This window comes from Gigantopelta aegis, chromosome 4 (genome assembly GCF_016097555.1).
Source record: "Gigantopelta aegis isolate Gae_Host chromosome 4, Gae_host_genome, whole genome shotgun sequence".
Taxonomy (NCBI): Eukaryota; Metazoa; Mollusca; class Gastropoda; order Neomphalida; family Peltospiridae; genus Gigantopelta; species Gigantopelta aegis.
This window is the reverse complement of record NC_054702.1, coordinates 80,296,340-80,323,097: the sequence shown is the minus strand read 5'-3', so window position 1 is coordinate 80,323,097 and position 26,758 is coordinate 80,296,340. Positions and strand designations below refer to the sequence as shown.

Genomic DNA, 26,758 nt, shown 5'->3' with positions numbered 1-26,758 from the left:
TGTGCTGTCCTCCTTGTGTGAAAGTGTATATAAAAGATGTCATGCCGCTAATGGGAAAATGTAACTGTGACCATATACTATGTGTCAGAATTACCACATTTTGGACATCCAATAGCTGATTAATAGTCAGTGTGCTCTAGTGGTGTCGTTAAATAAAGAAAACTTTACGTTTATAGCAATGAGCAACATGTTTCCCTATTATACGAGATCAATATATACATACTTCTCATTTAAGAAACAAAGACAAACTCACTAATAGTTGTGATTTAATTTAAAACTTTAATGTGGTCACTATACACAGTAATACACATATCATATAACGAACACGGTGTTCAACAACCATATCAATAGATTAATATCACAGAGTTATTTCATCACAAACCTTTAATATCAACAGAAAATGTATATTCCATGGATTTGTTAATTACCCCCCGACTAATACGAAACATTTCTAAAATATTTAGAGATGTTCTGATTTACTGCGAGCACGTTTTGCTTTAATAATATATAAAATAATTAATACAATGGTCTGTCAACAAACAAGAATATCTAAAATTAAACGAAAAACCCAACTTTTGATAACAAACTGAAGAATCATCAATCTGTTCCGATGTTTACAAGAAGTTTTCAAAATGTACTTGCGATTTTACTCGATGTCTGTGCTCTTAACAATTCTGTTATACAAAAGCAGCTTGAGTCCAGATACTTTAAACTTGCTTAGAGTCGGGACCTGAATGTGTTATAAACACGGAACCTGGTGTCAACTTAGAATTCGATTTCAAACACAGCAGTACGAAATAGTATATCTGTGAACAGTTTGTCCATCGGGATACTGGAAAATGTTTGTGAATAATAACATCTTTGATCCACCATTGAATATACAAATTCATCAACATAAATCAAAACCAGCCAATTATGTGTAATTTAATATAACATGTTTTACAAACTCATAACAAGGAACACATGAAAAACAACACACTCAAATCTGTTATATACATGACACGTATTTCACAACCAATGTAATACGGAAGCTTTAGAAATAAGCGTTTTTGAGAACGAGTACGTACGTGGTTTAAGCAATATTTATTAACCATCAAATAAATGACTTTGTAACGAGCTTGACTTTGTTGTTTCATTTTATTTCTGGACCCTGAACTAAAACGCTTGAAAATATTAAAACATAGTATCAAAACATACAAAGAAGACATACTCAGTTAATTATTAAGTGTTTTAAAAGTGACAAACAGTTTCAAAGCAGGGACGGATAAATAAAATAAAGGCAAGGGCCCAATTTCACTAAACATCGCAAGCCTAGTTTTGCACGTAAACGTAAATCTACGACTAAACCATAATTCTTATTTCTGTTATGGTACAACAAATATAGTTAGAAGTACACATATTTCATTACTTTACGTCTTTAAAATGCTCCATTTCCGTAATCATGTAATGTTTTTCGTGAAATAGATGCCAAACACATGTAAATATATGCCCGGTATAACTGCTAGTCCCAGATATAAACTTACGATGTTTTGTGAAATTGGCCTAAGGTTTGCTATCTGCCACTTGGGCCATTGAACTGAAATTCCTGTCATAGATAGACCTGTCTATTGCGGGTCTGTTATTTGAATACCGAGAATTCAAACTCCCATATTACATGGATGTTTTTAACAAGTGTTGCGGGTCTGTTATTTGAATACCGAGAACTCAAACTCCCGTATTACATGGATGTTTTTAACAAGTGTTGTGGTTAAACAAGACAACAGTGATTTAAAGAAAAATATGCTTGGACGGAAGCTGACAGAGCATGACGGTAATTTAATTGTACTTCAAGTGAGCATAACGATGATCTTTCAAACTTAATTTACATAAAACATTTAAATGTTATGTCCAGTTTGATTTGGTATTAATAGCCGAGTTCAAGCCTAATCAGTGGCAGATCCAGAAAATCCATTTAGGGGGGCCCCAATGACATGAGCCGGAATGCCAAGGGAACTTTGGGGGAGGTTTGGAGGGAGATCGTAAAAAAAAAAAAAAAAAAAGATAAATAATAAAATTATAACTATCGCAAAATTTAGGGGTGGGGCCCCCTAGATCCGCCTCTGCAAATATATATTTTTTTTTAATAGCTCTGAACGTTTTATGTTACATGTATAATTCATAAATTATATAGATATACGCTTACGCCACTTGAAGTAAAACTAATATTAACTTTTACAACATTAATTTTGCATAGTGCATTTATGATCACGTGACGTTTTAGTCACAGTTCGTCAGGCATGAAATGTGTTTTACATCTAAAGCAATATTTAAACTCCCTGAAGTTATTTTTATTGCTTGTAATACATTAAAAAATATCTATTATAGTATAATGTTGTTTTAAATAAATAGTACAACAATGACTTCATAAAAAGATGATTATAAAATCCATTTTAAAAACCTTCCCCTCCCCTCTACCCCCTCCACCCCCCAAACCAAACACTTTCTCAAAGGAGCAAAAGATTTGGTATTGTGAGGTATCATTATCCGTAAATAAGAATAAAGAAATAGAAAAATGGAAAATAACACTGAACGTTTAAACTGTATGTATTTGATTTGTTCATTCTTTATTCAAATAGGTAAAAAAATGGATAATAAGACTGAACGTTTTAATTCTTCTGTTTTAAAATGTCTATCAAAAATTAAGTACCACAGGAAATACATAACACAACTGAAGTTTTAATTCTACTGTTTTAAGCATAAAATGTGCTGTTCCATGATGTGACACAGCTATTCCAGAATGTTCTTAGATAATAGTGGGTAGTGGAATACAGATCGACGTGATCAACCATATTTCATGTAAATGTATCCACCTAATCTCGCAATGTTTACACACACAACCCCCTACCCAATCTTCTTCTTCCTTGTGTCTTGTCAGTTCTACTGCCGTATACCCAGCAAGCCTTTGACTCTCCTGCACATGAAGTCTACAATCTCGTAGTCGTTCTTCCTCAAAGTGACGTCCTCCTTCACCTGGTTGAACGCGTCTCCGATGATAGTCAGGAAGATGCTCATCATTCCTATGTAGATGACTGCGATGAACAAGAAGAAGAAGATAGGTCCGAGGACGGGCTGGGCCGCCGTCATCCCCTCGAAGTCAAAGCTTCCCAGCGCGAAGGCGAACATGGACTCGGAGGCGCCGACCAAGTTGTTGTACGAGACCATCATCTGCCCGAAGAGGAGGTAGGCCAAGGCCGAGAAGGAGAAGAAGTAGATGAGGAAGGCGACGGAGAAGACCTTTAGGTCCTTGGTGGCGATCCGCAGCGTGTCGCCCAGCATGCTCATCTTCTGGTTGAACTGCAGCAGCTTCAGGAACTGGATGGTGGCCAGGAACACCACCGCACTCATCACGTAGCCGTACAGCTGGTCGTACAGGGCCACCATCTGGAAGTTGACGAACCCATCTACACAGAATAGACAGAGAGAGATATTGATAGATATATTGAGAGAGATTGAGAGAGATATGGAGAGAGAGTGTTTTCTTCATCAAAGGATATTATTGTACTTCAAATTAACTGTCTTGAAAACACATACATGGCATAGATAACGCCAAAATAGTGTTAATATTTATTAACATGCAATACAAGTATCAAACCAGGACTGTTTTGTGGGAGGATTGTACACAACTGTGGATCCTCGCACCCATTTTAATTGTTGAACAAAGATCCTATCTTGATATGACAAATTCTGCGTATATACAGATAAACAGACCTGATTCCCTGTCGTGGAGGGCGTGTATGGCCAGCTGAGTGAGGATGTGTTTGAAGATGTACATGACGATACACGCCACGGCGAAACACAGCAGGACGAACTCGATGATGTACCAGAAGTCCTTGAAGTACTTCAGCTTGTGTTTCTTCACCTGGACGATGCAGCGGATGAAGAAGTACAGCGTGAAGCAGGAGTACACGATCTCCATCAGCAGAACGATCAGACCAAACCCGCCGATGTAGTTCATCAGACGGAAAATCTGCAAGGAGCCAATATATGCTTAAACCGTGAAATAATAATCCTCGTAAATAGGTTATTTTAGAACAAAAAGCGCTAGAAATCTCCACTTTGAAATAGTATATAGTCATAAACAATGAGGCTGGTGGGTACATAGTTCGCAACCCAGTACCGGCTCCCACCTGGAGCAAGTTTTAACGACTCGGTGGGTAGGTGTAAAGCCACTACATCCTCTCTGGTCTCACTAACCACTAACAATTAACAACTAACCCACTGTCTTGGACAGACAGCCCAGATAGCAGAGGTGTGTGCCCAGGACAGCGTGCTTGAACCTTAATTGGATATAAGCACGGAAATAAGTTGAAGAAAGAAAGTCATAAACATAAAACCTAACGCAAACTAATCACACTGGAAGAGCAACAGATACAACTATGTCACTTCAAAATAGTATCTGGGCAACAGATACAACTATGTCACTTCGAAATAGTATCTGGGCAACAGATACAGCTGTGTCACTTCGAAATAGTATCTGGGCAACAGATACAGCTGTGTCACTTCGAAATAGTATCTGGGCAACAGATACAACTGTGTCACTTCGAAATAGTATCTGGGCAACAGATACAACTGTGTCACATCGAAATAGTATCTGGGCAACAGATACAACTATGTCACTTCGAAATAGTATCTGGGCAACAGATACAACTATGTCACTTCAAAATAGTATCTGGGCAACAGATACAACTATATCACTTTGAAATAGTATCTGGGCAGTAACAAAACCTCTGTCCTCAAGGGACATTATACAATATACAGACAGAAACATTAATCTGTTTTAACAATGGTGGTATTCCACCCTCTAAACCCACCCCATGCACTCGCGCCTTAATGGTGATGCACTTCCAAAAATATATAATCTAGAAATAAGATCTATTGACAGATTAAACAACTACCCACTAAAAGATCCCAGTAAATAAAATATGGCGAAAGGAAACTTCGCCAGTGAAAAGCAGGGCATTAATAAAAACCTACCTAAATGACAGCACTCTAATTAGCCAAGATATGTAAATACAAAACAGCTCACCTTGAAATCTGACCTAGTGACTGCTCCTCCAGAATGCATGAACTCGACGACCAGAATACACGCGGCGAACAGATTGACGTTCGGGTTGTAGATCGTGAACTCCAGGAACACTCCTCTAGTCCTGGTATCCAGCCAGTTCTGACTCTTCAACTCCTTGATGATCTTCTTCGTCCGGTAGATCTGTCTGCTGAGCAGCTGCACGTAGCCGCCGCCTTTGTAGGTGGCTGTGGTCGCCACGTACGGGGCGTTGGCGAGTCTAAAAGCGCTCTGGTACACCCACGGAGTCTTCTGTTTCTTGAGCCAGGTGGCGTTGTCCTTGTCTGGTGGCGGTGTCCAGACGGGGTAGTAGGGTTTAGTGTCGTCGTCCGTCCAGCTGTATTCGTCAAGACAGTGCGTGATGAGGCTATTCATCTCCGTCAGCACGGTGCATGAATCTGGGTAGTGAAAATATAGAACCGGTATTTTTTTTACAAAGCCTTTTTTTTATCTTGCACGCGAGTAACTACATTAATTATATATGTACATGTATTTACAATGCTGAAAGATCTACGTTTAAGAAAAATAGGCTTCGTAAAATTGGCCCATAATGTCATTAGTTTCAGTGTTTGAAGTCAAAGATTTTCAAATACCGGCCTCGGTGGTGGAGTGGCTAAGCCATCGGAGGTGATGGGTTTGCACCCCAGGTCCAATCCAAAGCGAGTTTTATTGGCACAGTTGGAAGATGTAATATTACTAAATCGACTTTTTTCTCTCTGCCCCTCCCCTCCACCTCTCTCTCTCTCCACCTCTCTCTCTCTCTCTCTCTCTCTCTCTCTCTCTCTCTCTCTCTCTCTCTCTCTCTCTCTCTGTGTAAGCATTAACTTTAGGGCTGAAATATGACTGAATTTTAAAAAAGTTATCAACTGTTGTTTTAATTTAGATGTAAGTCTTAAACTGAGAGAAACGATACGTTTATATTAAATCATTAAATCTTTTTTTTTTGTGTAAATTTGGCACCTTAGAGTCTTGAGTCAACTGTAAGTCCATACAAATAATTTGGATTTGATTAAAGACTGGAATTTCACATAAACATGTAAAATTTATTACAGCAAAGACAGAATGTATAACAGACTAACACTATAAACAAGGCACGGTTAGAGCACAAGTTCAAATTCGAACTAATAAAATGTACAGATGCAAATCACTACAAACAAAATGTATTTAAAGTACAGACTAAACATTAACATCTAAACTGATACTTATGATCGTACGCACCATCTTTGATCCTCAGTTGTCTTAGTCGAGCTACAGCAACTCGTCTGCTATGTAAATCTGCAATACAGTTTCTGTCCATCCAAAACTGAATCTCCGTCCCGTTAGAATACTGGGTGGCATACAGAGCGGGCAGGTATTTGTTTTCCAGCCACTTCCAGTAATTCTCAACAGTATTAATCTGCAAACGTGTTAAAAAGATTATTATAGATGTGTATGGTGTTTACTTGAAAGTATTAGCTTGTGTACACAATACTGTTGAACTATCGTCGCTGAACTAAGAAAACCTCGTATCTGCAGTTTTGGCGATTTTCACTTTTTTATTCTTTCAGAAGCAGAACTCTATAATTTTTTTGTTGTCAAAACTTCGTACATGTCCAGGCAATGGAAAGTATGGAAAATGTCAAATAAGTAAAAATACGTATTTGAAAACCACTGTTTATCTGTTATGAAAACCTCGTATCTACCAACTGATTATTTTTATCCTCATCATATTTAAACCTTTTCTATCGGGTAAAGGTAAATGTTTAGTGTCTATATTGTATATATGTACATATTATGTATTCAACTGGTGGTCAAGGAAAAGCTATTACACCAGAAAAGAAGTGTAGGCCCACCAGGTATTTCGGTTTTTAAGGTCCAAGCTTAAATACAAAAAACCAAATACCATCGTGGAGAAAATAAAGGTTCATCTAAAATTAAGTCTGGGAAGCTGGAAAAAAATGTATCTATACATGGACATATAATAAAGGGAAAGTCCAAGTTAGGATAGCAGCAGACAACATACATGCAATATCATTCAATGACAAGGCAACACATGTTTCAATACCATTATGTAGGACAGGAGGAACAGTTATTAATTTTAATTTTAAATGATGAAGGGCAGTGCTTATATATATTCTAAGACATCTAGCTGTTTAATAGTTGAGGAACGGGGAGAAGTACACCCGACGCCAATAGATATAACTGGGTTATTTTAATGCATAGCTGATGTTTACGTCATGTACAATTTCAGTTTTTAGGTAAAGGATTCTTTGGGAAGCCACTGCACAGGTTTCACAATATCGAGTTATTATATATGCAAAAATTATGTATGGTATCGATTAATATGTAGGTTTATTTGTTTATTTTATTTTATTTCATTGTTATTGTTATTTATGTAAAGAGAGCAAACATGATGATGCATCTTTATTTAAAGTTCTTTTAAAATCTCTCATTATAAAATTTCCTCCAGTTACACAGTAAATAAGATGTCATTTGTTAGCCCAGGGAACATTTCTATTAAAATAGTATCCGAATTCATGCCAATAGTCTTAAATGCGGCGAATGTTACTGTTTTTAAACCTATGGGCTTCATTTCACATGATTTTAAACATTTTAGTTTATTCCGAGAGACAAGTATGTTCAGCTTATCACCGTCTAGGCCCCCGCCCCTGCACAATATCCTGCACACGTACCTGCAGGTCACTTTCAATTTTTTTGGTCCCCGACTGATTGGGCAAGACATTGTATTAATTTTAATTTCTGGTCCATCAAAGGGCGCGGCTTAACAGTTAAAAATGAGTACAAGTACACATGGCAAGTACGCTAACTGATTCAGGGCCTCGTTCCATGAAGCGATCTTAGCGTTAAGATCACCTCAAATACATAATATAGTTATTCACCTAAGGTGATCTTAGCACTAAGATTGTGTTGTGGAACAGGGCCCAGGACACAATTGAGACTGGCAGTGTTTATAATATGATACACCTTACATGGCTAGATTTCAAGTATAAGGGTGATTTGAAAAACAATGTAGGTCTACGGGTCATACTAAATGAAGAAATTATTAATATGAAAAACTAGTAAGTAAAGTTTAATTAAGATTTTCACAGTGAAATACTCGTAAATGACATTTCTGTAATTCAGATTCAGTTATTGATAAATACTATTCATCAGTTTAAAATGACTTTATTCATAAAGTTATAGATCTTAAGAACCATTTGTTACACTGAATCAGCTTGTACCAAAACAGTTTTTTTTGTCTCCTGTAAAACATAAAAAATTCAGATACGAGTTTTACTTAGTTCAACGACGCTATGTTTTTTAGTTTGGACTATCTACTATCTTCAACCGTAAGTAATGTTATCCAAACTGAAAGGACATTAAAATTAAACCACAAATTGTCTATAAAATATTTAATATGAAAATTACTGAGTATCAGATGTTTATTTTAAATTTTAAAACTGTCGTATCAATTAAATTCCAGTTCCATCTGATTTATTATAGATTAATCACTGCTTAGATTTACCAATTGAATAAATTCCCCACGGTCAAAGGGTTTCGTTTCACTCAACACAAAAAACACCTTAATACTCACCGATTTAAATCCGGGGAGGAAAATAGACTTCAGGTTCTCAGCATATCTGAAGCTAACTGGATCTCGTTGCTGGTAAGATAGGAAGAAAATGACCATAACAAAGAAAATAAAGGTTATGATTTCTTTGAGTACCGCTTCCATTTGTATCTCATTCAAACGCAACTTCCGGGCCAGCTCGAGCTCCGCAGTGTTAGGAGGCTGATAGTTGCTGTTAGCCATTTTCCGTTGCAGCATGATGGCTGAAATTTGAATATTTTTTTTTTTTAATCCTACCACTACAGTTAATAATAATAATAATTAATAAAGATAAACAAATTACCACATTCAGAATCATATATGTAGAAGACAGTATTAATGTGTATTAATGTACGAGTAGCAGTCAAAACCTTCGTTGAACTAGGTATTTTTCAATGTAATCATCCTTGACCTTGGCTCAGTTATCATTCAAGCTGTTGATGCCTGCAAAATATACCTATGTTTGGAGTCTTCAGACGTTCAAATTCTGGAACAGATAATAAACACTAACAATACGCTTGTGGATTATAGTAGCAGTTTGAATATTTAACCTTTCTTGTTGAGGAACTTGGTGAGGGCTCTGTAATGGCTATTTCAATTTGGCCACGGTTTCAGGAGGGACACGTGTATGAAAGAACAAGCTGCTTGAGATCTACATGTAGTTATACACACTTTACTACTATGACCAGGGCCGTACCATGATCAAAATCCTAGGGGGGAGGCACTACTTTTTATAAACAAATCAAACACTATACAAATTAAACCCTGAAATGTGTATGCTATTTTCTGGAGTAAAAAAAAAAGTGAGATTCTCAGGGGTGTAACTGCCCCCCTGCCCCCCCCCCCCCCCCCCGGAGGGTACGGCCCTGACAACCAGTTCTTGCAATCAAAATTATAAAACTATTTATTACATACCCAGTTAATCTAACTATAGTAATTGTAATTAAGACCATTATGACTGCAATAAAAAAAAAAAAACATTGTACTGCACATACAAAATCTCGCATGTGTACTACGTGTTCAACTGAATGGCGTCATCTTCCTAGCCTTCAGCGTTCCGTGAATTCCATAAAATTCAACTAACTTTGCAGACGAAATAAGTGGTGTTATTTAATGAAACTTCTGTCATTCATAATATAGAAAGGTTGTATGTAACAAATACAGAACCACATACCAGTTGTTTTGCCATGGGCTTTTTTATTGCACTCGTTTATAGTACTCAATATTTATACTAGTTGACCACTATGCGGTCTCGTGGTATAATATTCTTGGGTACTATAAACTCGTGCAATAAATAACATGGTAAAACAACAGGTATGTGGTTCAGTCTATATACCACATTCAGAATTCGTATCTATGTTGACACAGTCCAGGATATCACTGGGAAAGCTCAGTTTACTACCATATTTAGTTGTAGTAATTAAAATTACAAAATCGTCATTGAATTCAAGATTGTGATATATTAAAGAAAACAGAAACAAGGCTGTGTTTAGACAAGAATGGGGTTAATAGTGTATGTGTATGGTTGACGTTGTACTGTTGTACCTCACAGGTCGATGGGGTCAGGCTAGGCCTATATTAATAGTGAGGATAATCGTGTATTTGTACTGTTGTACCCGACAGGTCGACGGGGTCAGGCTATATTAATCGTGTGTTTGTATTGACGTTGTACTGTTGTACCTGACAGGTCGACGGGGTCCTTCTTCTTGACGAGGTCCTCGTCCGGTTTCAACACGTTGTCGATGTCCTCCTCCAGCTCCTCCTCGTCCAGCTCCGGCTTCTTCATGATGCACGAGATGAACGCCACGATCGCCAACACCTGAAACACAGGACATTAATACACGTACAGTCAACACCCTAAACATAGGACATCGATACATGTACAGTCAACACCTTAAACATAGGACATTAATACACGTATTGCCAACACCTTAAATGTAGGATATTAATACATGAAAACCTACATCCTATGAAAAAATATTGAACGTACAGACTTTAACATTCTTTGAGTATGTATTATATTTTACACTGTACCTTTATAGGTTGTACCACTATAACGCTTTGGAAGAAGGACAGGACGAAGGCAACAAGCCACTCGTTGGATTTCTTGCTTCCCCATTCCATGCTGTAGAGAATCGTGAAGAACGCAGGGGTGATGATGCTCAGGATACATACTGTGGAGAAACAATCACTATGAACACAGTCACACCATAGAGAAGAATGTGGTATTGGATTCAGTGAAATCAGAATCATACCTTACCTAAAATGACTAGGGGCAGTGAAAACAGAGAATCATAGCACAGTAATACCGGTATAGTGTCTTCAGTAGCTAGAAAAACGTTTAGCAATATGGTACATGTGCTTAAATAAAAGAAAACTCATAGCATTCAAAGTGAAATCAGACACTGTGTTTAATTTATGCATTATTCGTCAGTATAAGTGGCAAGAAATGTCCAATATAAAATGAAATGCATTTATTATAGCCTACTTTTTAAAGTACAGTAAAGTTTGTTTTGTTTAATGACACTACTAGAGCATATTGATATATTAATCATCGGTTATTGGATGTCAAATATTTGGTAATTCTGACTCGTAGTCAATAGAAACCCGCTACATTTACTTAATACAACAAGAGATCTTTTATATGCACTTTCCCACAGACAGGAAAGCAGATACCACGACCATTGACCAGTTGTGGTGCACTGGATGGAACGAGAAAAAAGTCAGTCAGTTGAACGGATCCACTGAGGTGGTTCGATCCTGCGACGCAAGCACCTCCAGCGCACGCTCAATCGATTGAGCTAAATTCCGCCCCTAGCCTACTTTTAAAGTACAATGCAGTAGTACCAAATTGCTAAACGTTTTTTGTCTCACTAGTCGTGATGGTAAAAAAATGGTTGTATCAACAGTCTTCAAAGTAATATACATGTATCTGAACTATTGGATACGACAACCCTTAAAACTATTCATTTAAACCTAGTTTTCAAGGGCGGATTCTGGGCATATTTTAGCTATGGGAAAACAGGCACATGAACCAACTCTCTGAAAAGGACAGTTCAATGAACATTGTAAACAAATTGTTAAAAAGGGTGCACTTTAATTTTTTAGGAGGGCTGATATTCCTGGTCCCCTCCCTTGGTTTTAATTTTATTTTTATTATTATTATTTCTGAAAACCACAGCAACTCACTGGCCCATCCAATGTAAATGCACCAGTGAGGAAGCGTCCAGCCTTTCTTCTTCCTCTTCTTGCCTTTGTCGGATTTCTTCGTCTGCTCTATCTCGACCATGTCATCGTTGTATTTATCCTTCCTGTGGAACGAGAGAATCCGGCCAAGTGCCTCGCGGAACCGCTGCATCTTCGACTTTTGTAGCTTGTAGCTGCTCCACATGCCGGACGAGGCAGAGCTGATGTTCTTCCACTTGTGTTTCTGGGTCCGCTTCGGTATCTGCTGGTTGGCCTGCATGATGGCGTTCTTCTTGGGTCTGCACCGGCGGAAGAAAGTGACGATGAGGAAACTGGGTGGAAACACGATGAACGTTCCGATGACGCTGACGTACAGAGACTGCAGGGTGATGGATACGGGACCGAGGCTGATGGCCGTGACCTTGCCTTGAGTCTTCTCTTCGCCCTTGAAGAACATGCAGTTGGTGATCATGGTGAGGAAGAGTAGCGCCATGCAGCACGAGACGCGCTGCACGCGCGTGAAGTTGCTGCGCGTGGGGCGGGAGAAGACGGAGATCCACAGATGTTCGTTGCTCAGTTTCTTACGAGCAGACGACGAGAAGAGCTGTTTGAACGCGACGAGGTCTTCAATTCCCGCCACAGGGCAAATCCTGTCCACCATCCCGTCATCTTCCTCCACTGCCAGCCAGCGGTCGCACAGGAAAAAGGACCTGAAATAAACGAGAATTTAACAATATCAGGCGCGTGTGCAGGAATTTTAGCAAAAAGAAAATCTGCTCGAGCAAGGAAGGGTTTCGACGTTCAAAACCTTCCCCCTGCACACACGCCTGAAATTATAGATAGAAATTAGAGGTTTTTAATTTCAGAAGGCACATTTAGTCGGTTATCCACTTAATGTTGCGATCTCTATAGACTATAGTGGTGTCGGGTTAATAATCTTGTCTTAATTAATATATAAAACTAGAGATGTAGGCCAATGTGTAAAAGTGGATCTCGTTTTATTTTAAAATTTAGTTTGTTATTGAAAAAATAAAATATAATAATAATAATAATAATAATAATAATTTTTGTTTAAGTACTTCGATAGTTTCCGTATATTACGCACGTTGCTGGAAAGATAACTATTACGTCAACAATACGATGACGTTCAATATGATTATGGACGTCATAGTTGTTCTATATACATTCTTTTGAATTTAGCTGAAATTCAAAGAGATGTGAAGGGTATCGCTATTTGACGTCTATGAGCATATTTCACGTGCACAAGAAAATATATTAAATTACTTGGTTTGTATTTATAATGTATTAAATATGGCGAAGCTGTCATAACGGTTACCTGCTATTTCAGTAATGTTCTACAGTGTGGATCTCACCAGGACAGGTCAGTTACTAGTGAAGATACCATTTCAAGGACAGATACAGAAGTTTTCTAGGGAGTGTAACGTTTAAAATGGACATCTACATAATTCAAGAAGGGGCGTAAAGTTTAAAAAGGTCACCTACAGCATTCAAAAGTACACCAAAATAGATTGCTTATTGTCGCAATCGACCCCAGAAACACCAATCCGACCAACATATTACATGTTTCCCACTAAACAAAAATACATTTGTGTATTCCTTTGCATTTTCCGGGACATTTCAAAATTCCGGGTGGAGGTGCGCATCCACCAGTACCCTTCCCCTGGATTCGCTCCTGTTTAGTGTTATAATGTTAGAAAAGTACATGCTTTCTATAACGTGTTTCCTCTTTAAAAATAATACTTACTTTTCCCCAGTTTGCAGGTTGGTCACCTGCACTTGGTCAAGGTACCACCCTTTCGCCTTCCCTTTCCCACTGTTGTCGTGCCAGATCCGTAGGAACGTCAGGTCACCAAGAGATTGTTCCACGCTCAACACGAAGTTGTAGATACTACCTCGAGCAAAGTGCTGAAAGTATCAATAACAAAATATGCTGAAAATCAGTCAGTTAATTAACAGAATTGTGTTTGGGGGGTTGAGGGGGTGAGTGGGTAAATTTTTTAAATAATTGTTTTTACTGTCCATTTGAAAACTTATTAATATAAATGATTTGACTAGTCTTTGTCATCAATGAAGTTGTGTGTTTGCAAAGTATATGGCCCATTGCGAAATACGCTGGAAACACACACACACACACACACACACACACACACACACACACACACACACACACACTTGAGGAAAAAAATGTACGTGTTATAGGTTGTGTGTCCCCCCCCCCCCCCCCACCACACACACACACCAGCACCACCACCATCACCACTAGAGACTGCCTCCTCCACTAGATATTGTGCACCCACTCCAGATATCGTTCCTACGCGCCTGCAGTTGGCTGCTAAGGTATGCACGATGTAAGAATAACATATATTAAAGATCCATATTCATCAGTGTTGAGATTAAAAAAGAAGAAACCCAACAACTTACATGTTTTACAAGTAAACTGGAAATAAAATGAAGTACATTCATTGGCAGATGATATGATGTTTCTAGTGTGATGTCTTACCGTTCTCTTGCCGTCGTCCAGCCTTCGTACGCCGGTATCGCTGTCGTCGCCAGACAGAATAAAGCTGACCTTGGAGTCCGTCCCAGCATTTTTACGAATACCGGTCTGTACTGACAGCTGGTAGTGGTAGCTGTCCGTGGGGAGGTTGTCCTCCAGGGGAGATGCTCCCCACTGGGAAACAAAAAAACAGTTGGCATTACAGGAAAAGAAATGTTTAAGGAGGAACAAGTAAGATAACTAAAGTTGTTGTTTGTATAAACTCGGAGTTGGAGGAGGGAATGGACAGGTGCAAGTTGTTATCACGAAATTACACAACTGTAGAACATGTAATTAATCATTAAAATAAATGCTCATTTAGCATGGTATGTAGCATTAAATAAAGTATATTTGATTACATATGGCCACAGACCACAATTAATTACCCTATATGTTTTATATAAGCGTTAGAGGCTATACCACTTTTATTAATATCAGCAGTCCCATGGATTTTTTTAATGTACTTTTGCCTGCCTGAGGGAAACATACCCTAAAAAGGACAACCCATGTTGTCCAGCTCTTTCTCCAAGGATACTGGTTTAAAAAAACACAAGCACTAAACCTGGCCGGAGTACACCCATGTTACACAAAAAGCACTACTTTTGCATGGGCCGGAATTATCACAAACAAGTCTTCAATGTCAACAAGTTACACATGTTTACAAACTATATGCTCTGCCCTGTCAACTTTAGTCAAATAGTTGTCACTTCAAAGCTGTCTGCCATGAAATAACCACAGTCAAACAGCAGACTACTTGCGCGGACATATTTCCGGGAATGGGTCGGTCCATTTCGGTCCATGTCGGTGACTCGTTGGACCAACCGAGGGTGTTCGATCAAAGCAAGTAAGGCGAGCTAAGAAAGGCAATTATTACTTTATTACATTAGCATTCAAACATAAGCAGTTATTAATGATGCTGATGATTTAGATCTATATACCCATCCTGACAAAAGGGCAATTATTAATTGTCACTGGGTATGACAAATTAACATTCAAAGGCAGTTATTAATGATGTCACCTTAAGGACATCCTCCTTGTCCATGAGTCTGGCTCAGATGATGCCAACGATGTAGATACCCAGCATGACAAAAAAGGCAATTATTACTGGTCGCTGAGTATGATGAATTAACAACAGTAGTATTTAATTATGCTGTCACCTTGAGGATGTCCTTCTTGTCCATGTGTCTGGCCCAGATGATGCCGATGATATAGATGCCCAGCATTACGATCACGGTGGAGAAGACGGCGGCGTTTTCGCTGAGGTTGCCGAACTTCGCCCACACGTTGCTGAAGTCGATGGTGTTGACGGGAACCACGAAGTCGGACCCAAACGACGTCAAGTGGGTACAGAGACATTGGGTTCGGTATTTGGTCGTTTTAGGCCCGACCTGCAATTAAATCATAATAATTGTAATAATAATAAGAGGAGGAGGAGCATATGAAGAACAAAGAAGACGACGATGATGATGATGATGATGATGGTGATGATAATGATGGTGATGATATGATGGTGATGATGATGATGATGACGATGATGATGATGATGATGGTGGTGATGATAATGATGGTGATGGTGATGCTGATGGTGATGCTGATGATGATGGTGATGATGATGATGATGACGATGATGATGATGATGGTGGTGATGATAATGATGGTGATGGTGATGCTGATGATAATGGTGATGATGATGGTGATGATGATGGTCATGACGATGATGATGACGATGATGATGATGGTGATGATAATGATGGTGATAATGATGGTGATGCTGATGGTGATGATGATGATGACGATGATGATGATGATGGTGATGCTGATGGTGATGATGATGGTGATGATGATGATGATGATGGTGATGGTGATGTGGTGATGATGATCATGATGATTTTTAATTTAGAAAACATTTTAATGATGTCGGTAGCAGTAGCAGTTGCAGTAGTAGTAGTAGTAGAAACAGGAACAGTATTTCTTCAGGATTAATATGTTTCATGAAATATATTATTTTGTATTTATAGTTTAATTAAACTTTTTTTAATGATGTAATCAAAGATGTATGTACTATCCCAAACTTACATGTCCCTATAGACATTGAAAAGGAAAACTTCAAGGACTGGGATTTGGATTTGAAAGCAATTAGGTGTTATCATAATAACAGCGAATGAAGGATGCCAAAGCTAGAAAGAAAAGGAGAAATCGAGTGTTGAGGAGGAATCCGGTTCTTACCGTACATCCCTCGGACGACCATCTTTCGTTTTCGTCATCCCAGAACCTGCAGCCCGAGACGAGGTTTGTCAGGTAGTAGGTGTTGTTAGTGGATTCCCCAGACGTCGTGGCCGTCCCCTCTGAAACAATCAAACTATTAAATTAGATAAGGAATACGATATGAATTTGATAAATGATAAATTTTAATGTAAAGTTATGACTTTCGCCAAAACTATATCAAGTAGCCACAAATACCATATTCAATAATAACATTATTACTAGTACATAGTAATAAGAACATATATTTTAAAACTAATAGAATATATAATAATAGAATAGATATAAAATAGATGGACATAAGAAATGCTATTTATAGCCAGATATGCAATAAATACCTACTGATTGAGACGTTCAGTGTTGGACACACCTTTTTGTAATACAGGTAGAAGTATATAGAGTATAATACATGAGTGGCCGTTAGATACCATTTATCTCACGAGTTGTTTTAAAATGTATCTAACGAGCAAAAGCGAGTTTGGTACGTTTTTAAACAACGAGTTGTAAGATAAATGGTATCTAACGGACACGAATGTATTATTCTATTTCTTACATATTCTCAAAAAACAGGGTTTAAGCAAATTTTAACTCTTTTTTTTCGACTAAAAGATATTTACAACCCTTTGCACTTGTAGCTATAAATAACATTTCTTATGTCTATCTGATTGTCAGGTCAACTATACGTCACAGAGTAATCAATTTCCATCGTGTTGTTTTTTCATTGGATATATGGCATTGGTGACCTGGTCATCAACTAGGAGCAGCCAGTCATATGTCTTGAAATTGTTAACGCACGTACGTATGTGAACAGGGTATGTGTTATCATAAATACGAGTAACGAATGGTGTTCTCACCAACGGGTGTGTAAGAAATATATTTTTATTGTTAAATATGTGATACCACAACAAGGATGACTTTACAAGGTTTAGGCTTGATTCGATATACACATTTATATGTATTCCGTATGCGTATACGTAATCCGCATCCATAAAATCACTTTCTATGTAAATAGGTAGTGCAGATTCCATAAATTCAATCACTGTACGAATACTTATGCAAACAATTTTTTGACTTAGTTACTTGTATATGGAATCTAAACCATGTGAATACCGACTCCAAACCCTGAGTGAGTGCTCCGCAAGGCTCAATGGGTAGGTGTAAACCACTTGCACCGACCAGTGATCTATAACTGGTTCAATAAAGGCCATGGTTTGTGCTATCCTGCCTGTGGGAAGCGCAAATAAAAGATCCCTTGCTGCCTGTCGTAAAAGAGTAGCCTATGTGGCGACAGCGGCTTTCCTCTAAAAAAACAGTGTCAGAATGACCATATGTTTGACGTCCAATAGCCGATGATAACATAAAAAAATCAATGTGCTCTAGTGGCTTCGTTAAATAAAACAAACTTTACTTTTTTACTTTACATTACGGATTACTTACGCATGCGATAAATGTATAAAGACCATTTCCGTGAAAACAACGCTTACGTTTGAGTTTGACGGCGACCCAGTACGTTCCGTTCGGCTCGGTGAGTTCGACGGGCACCGTGACGGTATACAGCAGCTCCTCCTCCACCAAGGGGTCAGAGATGTTGCCGAGATTCGACACACTGGTCTTGGGCACGAAATCGTGGAAATCGAACACCGTGTCGTTGGGCCGACTGTCAAACTTGATGTACACGTCGTAAGCCTCGTTTTGGGCTCCCGGTCGCAGCACCACCTGGAGTGAAGAGTTACCGTCCGTCAGGTTGACCGGGTGGTAGTTGTAGGTCGCCGGTTCGGCCGTGTTCCACTTCGTCACTTTGATGAACTTGCTGGACTTGTAAACACTGGCGTTCCCTGAAAATGGTCAAAGAACGTCACAATAGTGTTTTCTTGGAGAATATAAGGCCATCGAAACTAGAGTGACTAGAGGGCCCATGGGCCATACCTTGTTGCCATTTGTATACCATCTCAGTTTTAAATAATCATAGAAAAGCTGGTTTGTCTTGTCTCAGAACCGCAAGGCTCAATGGGTAGGTGTAAACCACTTGCACCGACCAGTGATCCATAACTGGTTCAACAAAGGTCATGGTTTGTGCTATCCTGCCTGTGGGAAGCGCAAATAAAAGATCCCTTGCTGCCTGTCGTAAAAAGAGTAGCCTATGTGGCGACAGCGGGTTTCCTCTAAAAACAGTGTCAGAATGACCATATGTTTGACGTCCAATAGCCGATGATAAGATAAAAAATCAATGTGCTCTAGCGGCGTCGTTAAATAAAACAAACTTTTTTTACTTTTTGTCTCAGAAATGCACTTATAAGCATCTACGATTTTAAAATGACCAAGATAACAATGTCCAACCCTACCAATGTCATACTTAAACGTAATTATTGGGGACAGTTAAAAAAAGAAAGAATCATAGGGTAAATGAAAACGGCACGTTGAGTCTATTTTTTCGGGAGGGCAACAGTCCATTGCTCCCATTTATTCAACCTTCCTGCTAGGTGCATCCTTATCCATTTCTCCCGACTAGCTACCAGCCTTCGGTTTACATATGCGTGTTATTTGTTAACCACTGGTGCATTACTTTCAGCATAGACATAGCTTTATCTATGTAACTGAACGCAGTGTTTAGTGCTCTACTGGCAGCAGTGTAAAAATGTGTGCGGGTTCTAGCTCTGTCGGTAGAGTGCTAGCCTAAGATGCTTTGATCGAAGGATCGAATCCCCTCGGTGGAATCATTTTCTGATTGGAGTTTCTCCCATCCCAACCACTGGTAGGCTATATGCTGTCTTGTCTGTAGGGAAGTGCATATAAAAGATTCCTTTCTACTACTGGACAAAAATGTAGCAGGTTTCCTCTGAAGGCTGTGTCACAACACCCAAATGTCTGACATCCAATAGCCGATGTCCAATAAATCAATGTGCGCTAGCGGTGTCGTTAAACAAAACTTTAAATTTTAAAGTTTAGTGTTTAGTTCTGAACTATGAGCAGTGTGAAAATGGTCTCCGGTTACTCCATTTCTCGTTTCAACCAGTGCACCACGACTGGTACATCAAGGGCCGTGGTATGTGCTATCCTGTCTATGGGGTGATGTATATAAAATATCCCTTGCTGCTTATGGAAAATAGTAGCCCATGAAGTAGCGACAGCGGGTTTCCTCCCTCAACATCTATGTGGTCCTTAATCAATTGTCCGACGCCATATAACCGTAAATAAAATGTGTTGAGTGCGTCGTTACATAAAACATTTTCTTCCTTCCTGGTACTCACGCTCCAGCCACATCTCTATGGGTTTCTCCGAGTTCTTCACGTTCAACTTCTGACCGCCACACGAGTAGCCCAGACTGATGACGCCTTTACCAACGCTCGACTTCTCCTTGGAATACCCGTACGCGTTGTCGCTATCGCCAAGGAACTGAAATAAATTATTGATATAAAGCGTTTTAAAATTAGCATTGAATTTACTTTAATAGGCCTATCCACAAGATTCATCTTACTTTTTTTTTTCTAGCAGCCAAATGTTGCATTCTAGTGTATTTTGGAAGGCAATTTAAAGATATATGAGATATGAGCAAAATAATTTTCGATTTTTGCCATTTTTAGTTTTTAAAAATCATTCTGGCTCAAAAAGAGGAGGTTCGTACAAACCCCCTGAATGATCGATTTTTTCTATAGAGGGGGGTACAACGTTTAAAAAGGGCCAGTAGTAGCCAGGGAGTATATATTATGACTATTCAAAATAATATTATCATGCATTACATATACACTCTTGAAAAAAAGTAGGGGAACCTGAAATATTAATGTTAATATCAACTATTAGACCGAACATACGTTTTGACCACAGACATCCTAGTAAAGAACGTCCAGGTCTGTTTATCAACACACCGAAACACATTCCATAATTTGCACATGCATCACGCAGTTGCCCCGTACACGTGCGTGGGGTGTCATTCTCGATTTTGACAATTTCCAGGAAGGTCGATTAATCACTGTGGAACATTATTTCTGTCAAACCTTTTTATTCTGTTGAACATGCAGTTGTTATTGTTTTGGTTTTAGTCATTTTTATTGTTTGAATTTGCGATTCACTGATAAAAAAACCGTCAACTTTCAAATTTCACTTCGGACCCCAATCGTCCTTCAAGATCTTTGCTGATCATAAAACTACTCTAATACTGAACTACCAGTTGTAATGTTTGCCCAATTAATTCACTATTATCATATAACCATTCCCCACAGCTAATACACCTTACAATTTTGGCAATTGTAAATTCTTATTAGAGTTCCCCTACATTTTTTGAATAGTATATAATAATTTCAAAAAAAAAATTCAATATCCTCATCTAAACAAATAAATTCACTGTATTCATCCGCTAAACACTTTTGGAATATTTCTAATTTCGGGGGGTGAGCACCCTCACCTACCCCCACCTCCCAGCACCCTCTCCTTGAACCCCCGCCTTGGAAAAGTATTTAAGATTATTCATGAAGGTTGTGCGGACGGAGGCCGATGACGACAATTTCTAAGCCTATATAACGTATGTTTTAGTGATATTGTATGTCCGCACATCCACTCACCATGGTGCTGACGTCATCACAGTCTCCCTGACTCGATAGCACGTCAAGCGGCATATTGAACGATCCAACTGGCAAACTCATCTCCTGACTTTTCGGCTCGGCACTTTCCGTATCTTTACACAATCACAACAAAAAAAAACCCGTAAATAAACAAATAAATAAAATACAAAGACAGTAACATTGCTGTTTTTATTTTATAAATATATAGGTATATTTAGAATATTCCCTAGTAACAATGAAAGAAATGTTTTAAGTTGCATCCGTGTGTTAAGTATCTTTAGAGAGAGAGAGAGAGAGAGAGAGAGAGAGAGAGAGAGAGAGAGAGAGAGAGAGAGAGAGAGAGAGAGAGAGAGAGAGAGAGATACAGACAGACAGACAGACAGAGAGAGGGGGAGGGGGGAGGAAGAGACAGACAGACAGACAGACAGACAGACAGACAGACAGACAACGAGAGACAGAGAGAGAGACAGAGACAGAGAGACACAGACAGACGGCCTCAGATTACAGTTATCTTCCCATTTGGTTGTCGAAAATCCGGAAGTTTCACCGCGCAAGTAATCTGCTGTTTGACTGTGATTATTTCATGGCAGACAGCTATGAAGTGGCAACTGTTTGACTGAAGTGACAGGGGATAGCATGTAGTTTGTAAACATGTGTAACTTGCTGACATTGAAGACTTGTTTGTGGTAATTCCGGCCCATGCAAAAGTAGTGCTTTTTGTGTAAAATGGGTGTACTCCGGCCTGGTTTAGAGGGTGTGTCTGTTTAAACCAATATGCTGGGAGAAAGAGCTGGACAACAGGGGTTGTCCTTTTCAGGGTATGTGTCCCCCATGCAGGCAAAGGTACATACAAAACTTCACGGGCCTGGTGATATTAATAAAAATGTTATAGCCACTAAGGCTATATAGAAACATATAGCGAAATTAATTGTGGTCTGAGGCCAGACAGAGACAATTTAAGAATTTATACTGATAAAATTAGAATGACCACTACCATTGTTATTGGAATCTTTGCTGCCCTTCACGTTCATTTTCTGGACCTTCAGTCCCAGACGTTTTGACTGGAAGCCGCGCTCTTTGGTGTCGCCGGCCGGTGCTTTATCGTTGACCGTGTCTGCCACCGTGCCGAGAGCTTGTGAGCCGGCTTTAGCTACAGTGGCGTCCTGAAAGTAGAAATAAAACGAAAGAAATGTTTTATTTAACGACGCATTCAACACATTTTATTCACGGTTATATGGCGTCAGACATATGGTTAAGGACCACACAGATTTTGAGAGGAAACCCGCTGTCGCCACATAGGCTACTCTTTTACGACAGGCAGCAAGGGATCTTTTATTTGCGCTTCCCACAGGCAGGATAGCACAAACTATGGCCTTTGTTGAACCAGTTATGGATCACTGGTCGGTGCAAGTGGTTTACACCTACCCATTGAGCCTTGCGGAGCACTCACTTAGGGTTTGGAGTCGGTATCTGGATTAAAAAACCCATGCCTCGACTGGGATCCGAACCCAGTACCTACCAGCCTGTAGACCGATGGCTAACCACGACGCCACCGAGGCCGGTTGAAAGTAGAAATAAGTCACTGTTAGAGTGGTTACATTATTTATAATAGTTACATAGAATAGATACATGTTTAAATTATTTTTTGAATAAAGTACAGTTTCAAAGTACATCTTGTACCTGTTATGATTCACTAAACTGGATGTAAACTAATATTTTGAGTGAGGTTTTTTTTCTTTCTTGTAACAAATAAAACGCTGTAATAAATGGCAACACACTATTTTCAATACCCGCTGTCTATCTTATTAAAACTACATACTAGTAATCAAGTTATAAATATGTGAAGACTATTAATAATTTCAACTTTACCGGCCTCTGTGACGCAGTGCTTAAGCCATCGTACTACAGGCTGGTAGGTACAGGGTTCGTAGCCCGGTACTGACTCCAACCCAGAGCGAGTTCTTAAGGGCTCAGTGGGTAGGTCTAAGGTCACTACACCCTCTTCTACAATTAACAATTACCCACTGTCTTGGACAGACAGCCCAGATAGCTGCGGTGTGTGCCCAGGACAGCGTGCTTGAACCTTAATAGGATATAAGCACGAAAATAAGCTGAAATGAAAATGAAAATTACCACTTCGTTATGTTTAAAACTACCGTTGTTTCTTTGTTTGTAAGCATATAAATATTAATTTTGGGTTTTTTATAAACTGTAACATAATTTATGCTATTCTAAACATTTATTCTTGGTGGTAGAAATCAATTAAAAGCCCAGTATTATTATAATCAACAAGCGTTTTCAATATTGATTCAAGGGAAATAACTATGCTGACTAACAACTTTGACAAATAACCACATTGTTATCGTTCTTAGAATATTGGACTCCTGAAAATAAGATCGTCTATTTCTTCTGCTAACGAGCTACTCTCGGCAAACTAAGTTCAAAAATAACATCTAGCTCCTTTTTAACCTTTTGATGAACCGTTTCAAAATGCGCTAAAATTGCTTCAAGAAACTGCGCAATTTTTCTTTTTTGACTTACTCAAAATTCAATAGTACCAAAATACACACACACACACACACACACACACACACACACACACACACACACACACACTCCAACCCTTTTCCTGTCCTGGGCGGAGTATCAGATCTGGCCTGATGCTTATAAAACGTTTAGAGTATAGACTCGAAAGGGTCTGAGACGTGTACAGCATGGCAACGTCATACAAATTGTATGCGTGTAACGTCATTAGACACTGAGCCTGAGCCCATCTTTTCGAAGCCAGCTTTTTGAAAATATGGGCCCAGACTCTAACAGTTTTATAAGCACGGGCCCTGATTCGATTTGTCTGTAACCCGCACACGGAGATAAATGGATTAAATTTCTGGTGACAAATTAGTGACTGAATGCCACGCCTCACAAATGCAGAACGTGAGCGTGCTGTGGGTAGGCTGCACGCAAGACAATCCGTTGCGGCAGTTGCTCGCACACTAGGATGCAGCCGACAGACAATTCATAGTCTCAGAACCCGTGTGCAACAGACAGGTGTAGTGGCGGATCGTCCGAGGCCAGGACATCCGCGTGTGACGTCACGCCGAGAGGATGGACAAATCAGATTACGTCATCTCCGTAATCGGTTCGAGACGGCCGCGTCCACAAGCAGACAATTGTTCAGGGGTCGGGTGTCACAATCCACCATCAGGAATCGACTGCGGACTGCTGGTCTGCGAGCTAGGAGACCATACAAAGCATCCATTTTCACGCCATTTCACCGTCGTCAGCGTCTGGAATGGACCCGATGACACGTTAGATGGAATCAGAGACGCTGGAATAACGTTGTCTTTAGTGACGAGTCACGTTTCACACTTAGGTTTACTGATGGCAGGGTACGGGTGTGGCGTAGACCGCGAGAACGCTATGCGCAGTGTTGTGTTCAGGAGGTCGACAGATTTGGTGGCGGCAGCGTAATGGTTTGGGGTTCATTTTGTTCCCATGGTCGTTCCCGATTGATTGTCGTCCAGGGCAACCTCACTGCCGCACAATACCGTGATCAAGTGTTGACACCGGAACTGCTGCCGTTCATGCAACAACACGGTCCAGGATTGACATTTCAACAAGACAACGCTACACCCCATACAGCGATCTTGACGCGCAATTTCTTGCGAAACGCCGGTATCAACGTCATGGATTGGCCGTCCCGTTCACCAGACCTGAATCCCATCGAACACATTTGGGATGAATTGGGAAGACGACTGAGACAGCAAGTCAACCCACCGCAGACCCTTCAAGCTCTTGGGCAGGCACTGATCAACCAATGGCGACGACTTCCGGTACGGATTTTCAGAGGAGTTCTTCGGTCGATGAGAAGACGTTGTGCGGCTGTGGTGGCTGCGCGAGGCGGTCACACGCGTTATCGACTTCAGAACGTGCCACGATCTCATCATGTGAAAATCGTTTTGGGGGGTCACATGACATCAGGCGGTAATACGCAATAAATTGATCCCCACATCGACTTGTGTCAATCTGTATTGCTTCTCAAATGATATCGACATCCTTACATAGCAGTTTTATAGTCATGCACCCTGTATTTAATTTGTGCAGTCAAATTTACGCAGTGTAAAGTTTCTATTTGCGCTCAGTATACTAGTATATTAATACTTTGATTGTAATTACTGCTAAACGAATATAAAAATGTTCTGTAGGAAAAATAAAGGAAAAGTGATTCTTTTTACAGGCGTATCAGAAATATAATCCCCTTGCTTCCCTCCTCACTCAGATCATTCTATGGATCGGTATTAATTTGAACGAAAACAAAAACCATAATACATGGTCAGGGACCTTTCTCTGCATTTAGCAAAATAGTGGTTGATTCCAAGAATCTCTATTTAGTGTCTCGTCTATAGGAGGACAGCCACTCCAAGGAGATCCCTCTTGCATCGCTAATAAGAGGACTGCCATTCCCAGACTAGTTTACTAAATTAAAACTGGCACCGGACAAAGCTCATTAGAATAAATACAGCTGTGATGGCATGCACTCATGAATCACTGTGATGGTACCAGGTGTTCGCGAAATATGAGTATACCCTGCCTCACTGGTGCTACCCGATATGAGTACTGCCACCACAGCTGTCGTTTTTACAAGTTCACGGACGGAACGTAGCCCAGTAGTAAAGTGCTCACGTGATGCGCGGTCAGTCTGGGATCGATCCCCGTCTGTGGGCCCATTTGGGCTATTTCTTGTTCCAGCTAATGCTCCACAACTGGTATATCAAAGACCATGGTTTGTACTATCCTGTTTCGGGGATGGTGCATATAAAAGATCCCTTGCTAAGATTATATGTAAAAATTACCAACTGTTTGACATCCAATACCCAAAAATTAATAAATGATACCCAATTATTAATAAATCAATGTGTTCTAGTGGTGTCGTTAAATAAAACAAACTTTAACTTTTATACAAGTTCGATCAAGTTCTTTATTTAAATACGCACCGTCAGTCTTCTCTTCTCGTCTCTGATTCTGCGCGCCTCGATCAGCGGCGCGAGGTAGAAGTCGTAGATGTCGCCCGGATGTTCGAAGTAGGTCATGTTCCAGAAGACCTGGTCCTGCAGGCTGTTGAGGCCGGAGCACCTCATCTTGTCTATGACCTCCGCCGACACGCACGGCTCGTTCGACTGGACCTCGGGGCCCCGCATCACCTTCCTGAAGAGGGCGCAGTCGTCGAAGATGTAGTAGAAGAGGTCATCGTATGTCTCCAGCTCCGCCAGGTTGTTTATTATCTCCTCCGCGATCGCGATAGGTTCCCGGTTGTCGAAGAAAGCAACACTGCTGCTTCCGCCGTCTCCGCCGCCGCCAGTACCACTCGTCATTGCTGTGGTGGACGAGGATGTTGTGGTTGTGGAAACAGAGGTAGTAGCGACTGATGTGGTGGTGGTGGTGGTGGTTGTAGTCGTGGTGGTCGTGGTAGATGTGGAGGGCAGAGGAGTCGTGGATTCGGATGTGAA

At 39.9% G+C, this 26,758-nt stretch overlaps 1 protein-coding gene across 1 annotated transcript; it reads right to left on the bottom strand.

Annotated features, from left to right (window-relative positions):
- Positions 1-2,504: 2,504 nt before the first annotated feature.
- On the bottom strand, positions 2,505-26,517 carry LOC121371185 (polycystic kidney disease protein 1-like 2). Its single transcript, XM_041496891.1, has 17 exons — positions 26,246-26,517; positions 22,246-22,414; positions 21,252-21,364; positions 19,944-20,088; positions 18,180-18,530; positions 16,660-16,778; positions 15,591-15,821; positions 14,398-14,568; positions 13,642-13,802; positions 11,880-12,586; positions 10,725-10,864; positions 10,371-10,509; positions 8,676-8,914; positions 6,320-6,497; positions 5,066-5,499; positions 3,748-4,006; positions 2,505-3,440 (listed from the first exon to the last, which is right to left on the bottom strand). Exons 1-17 carry the CDS (start codon positions 26,447-26,449, stop codon positions 2,917-2,919), a joined length of 4,284 nt encoding a protein of 1,427 aa, XP_041352825.1. The 5' UTR covers positions 26,450-26,517; the 3' UTR covers positions 2,505-2,916.
- Between the last annotated feature and the right edge of the window lie 241 nt (positions 26,518-26,758).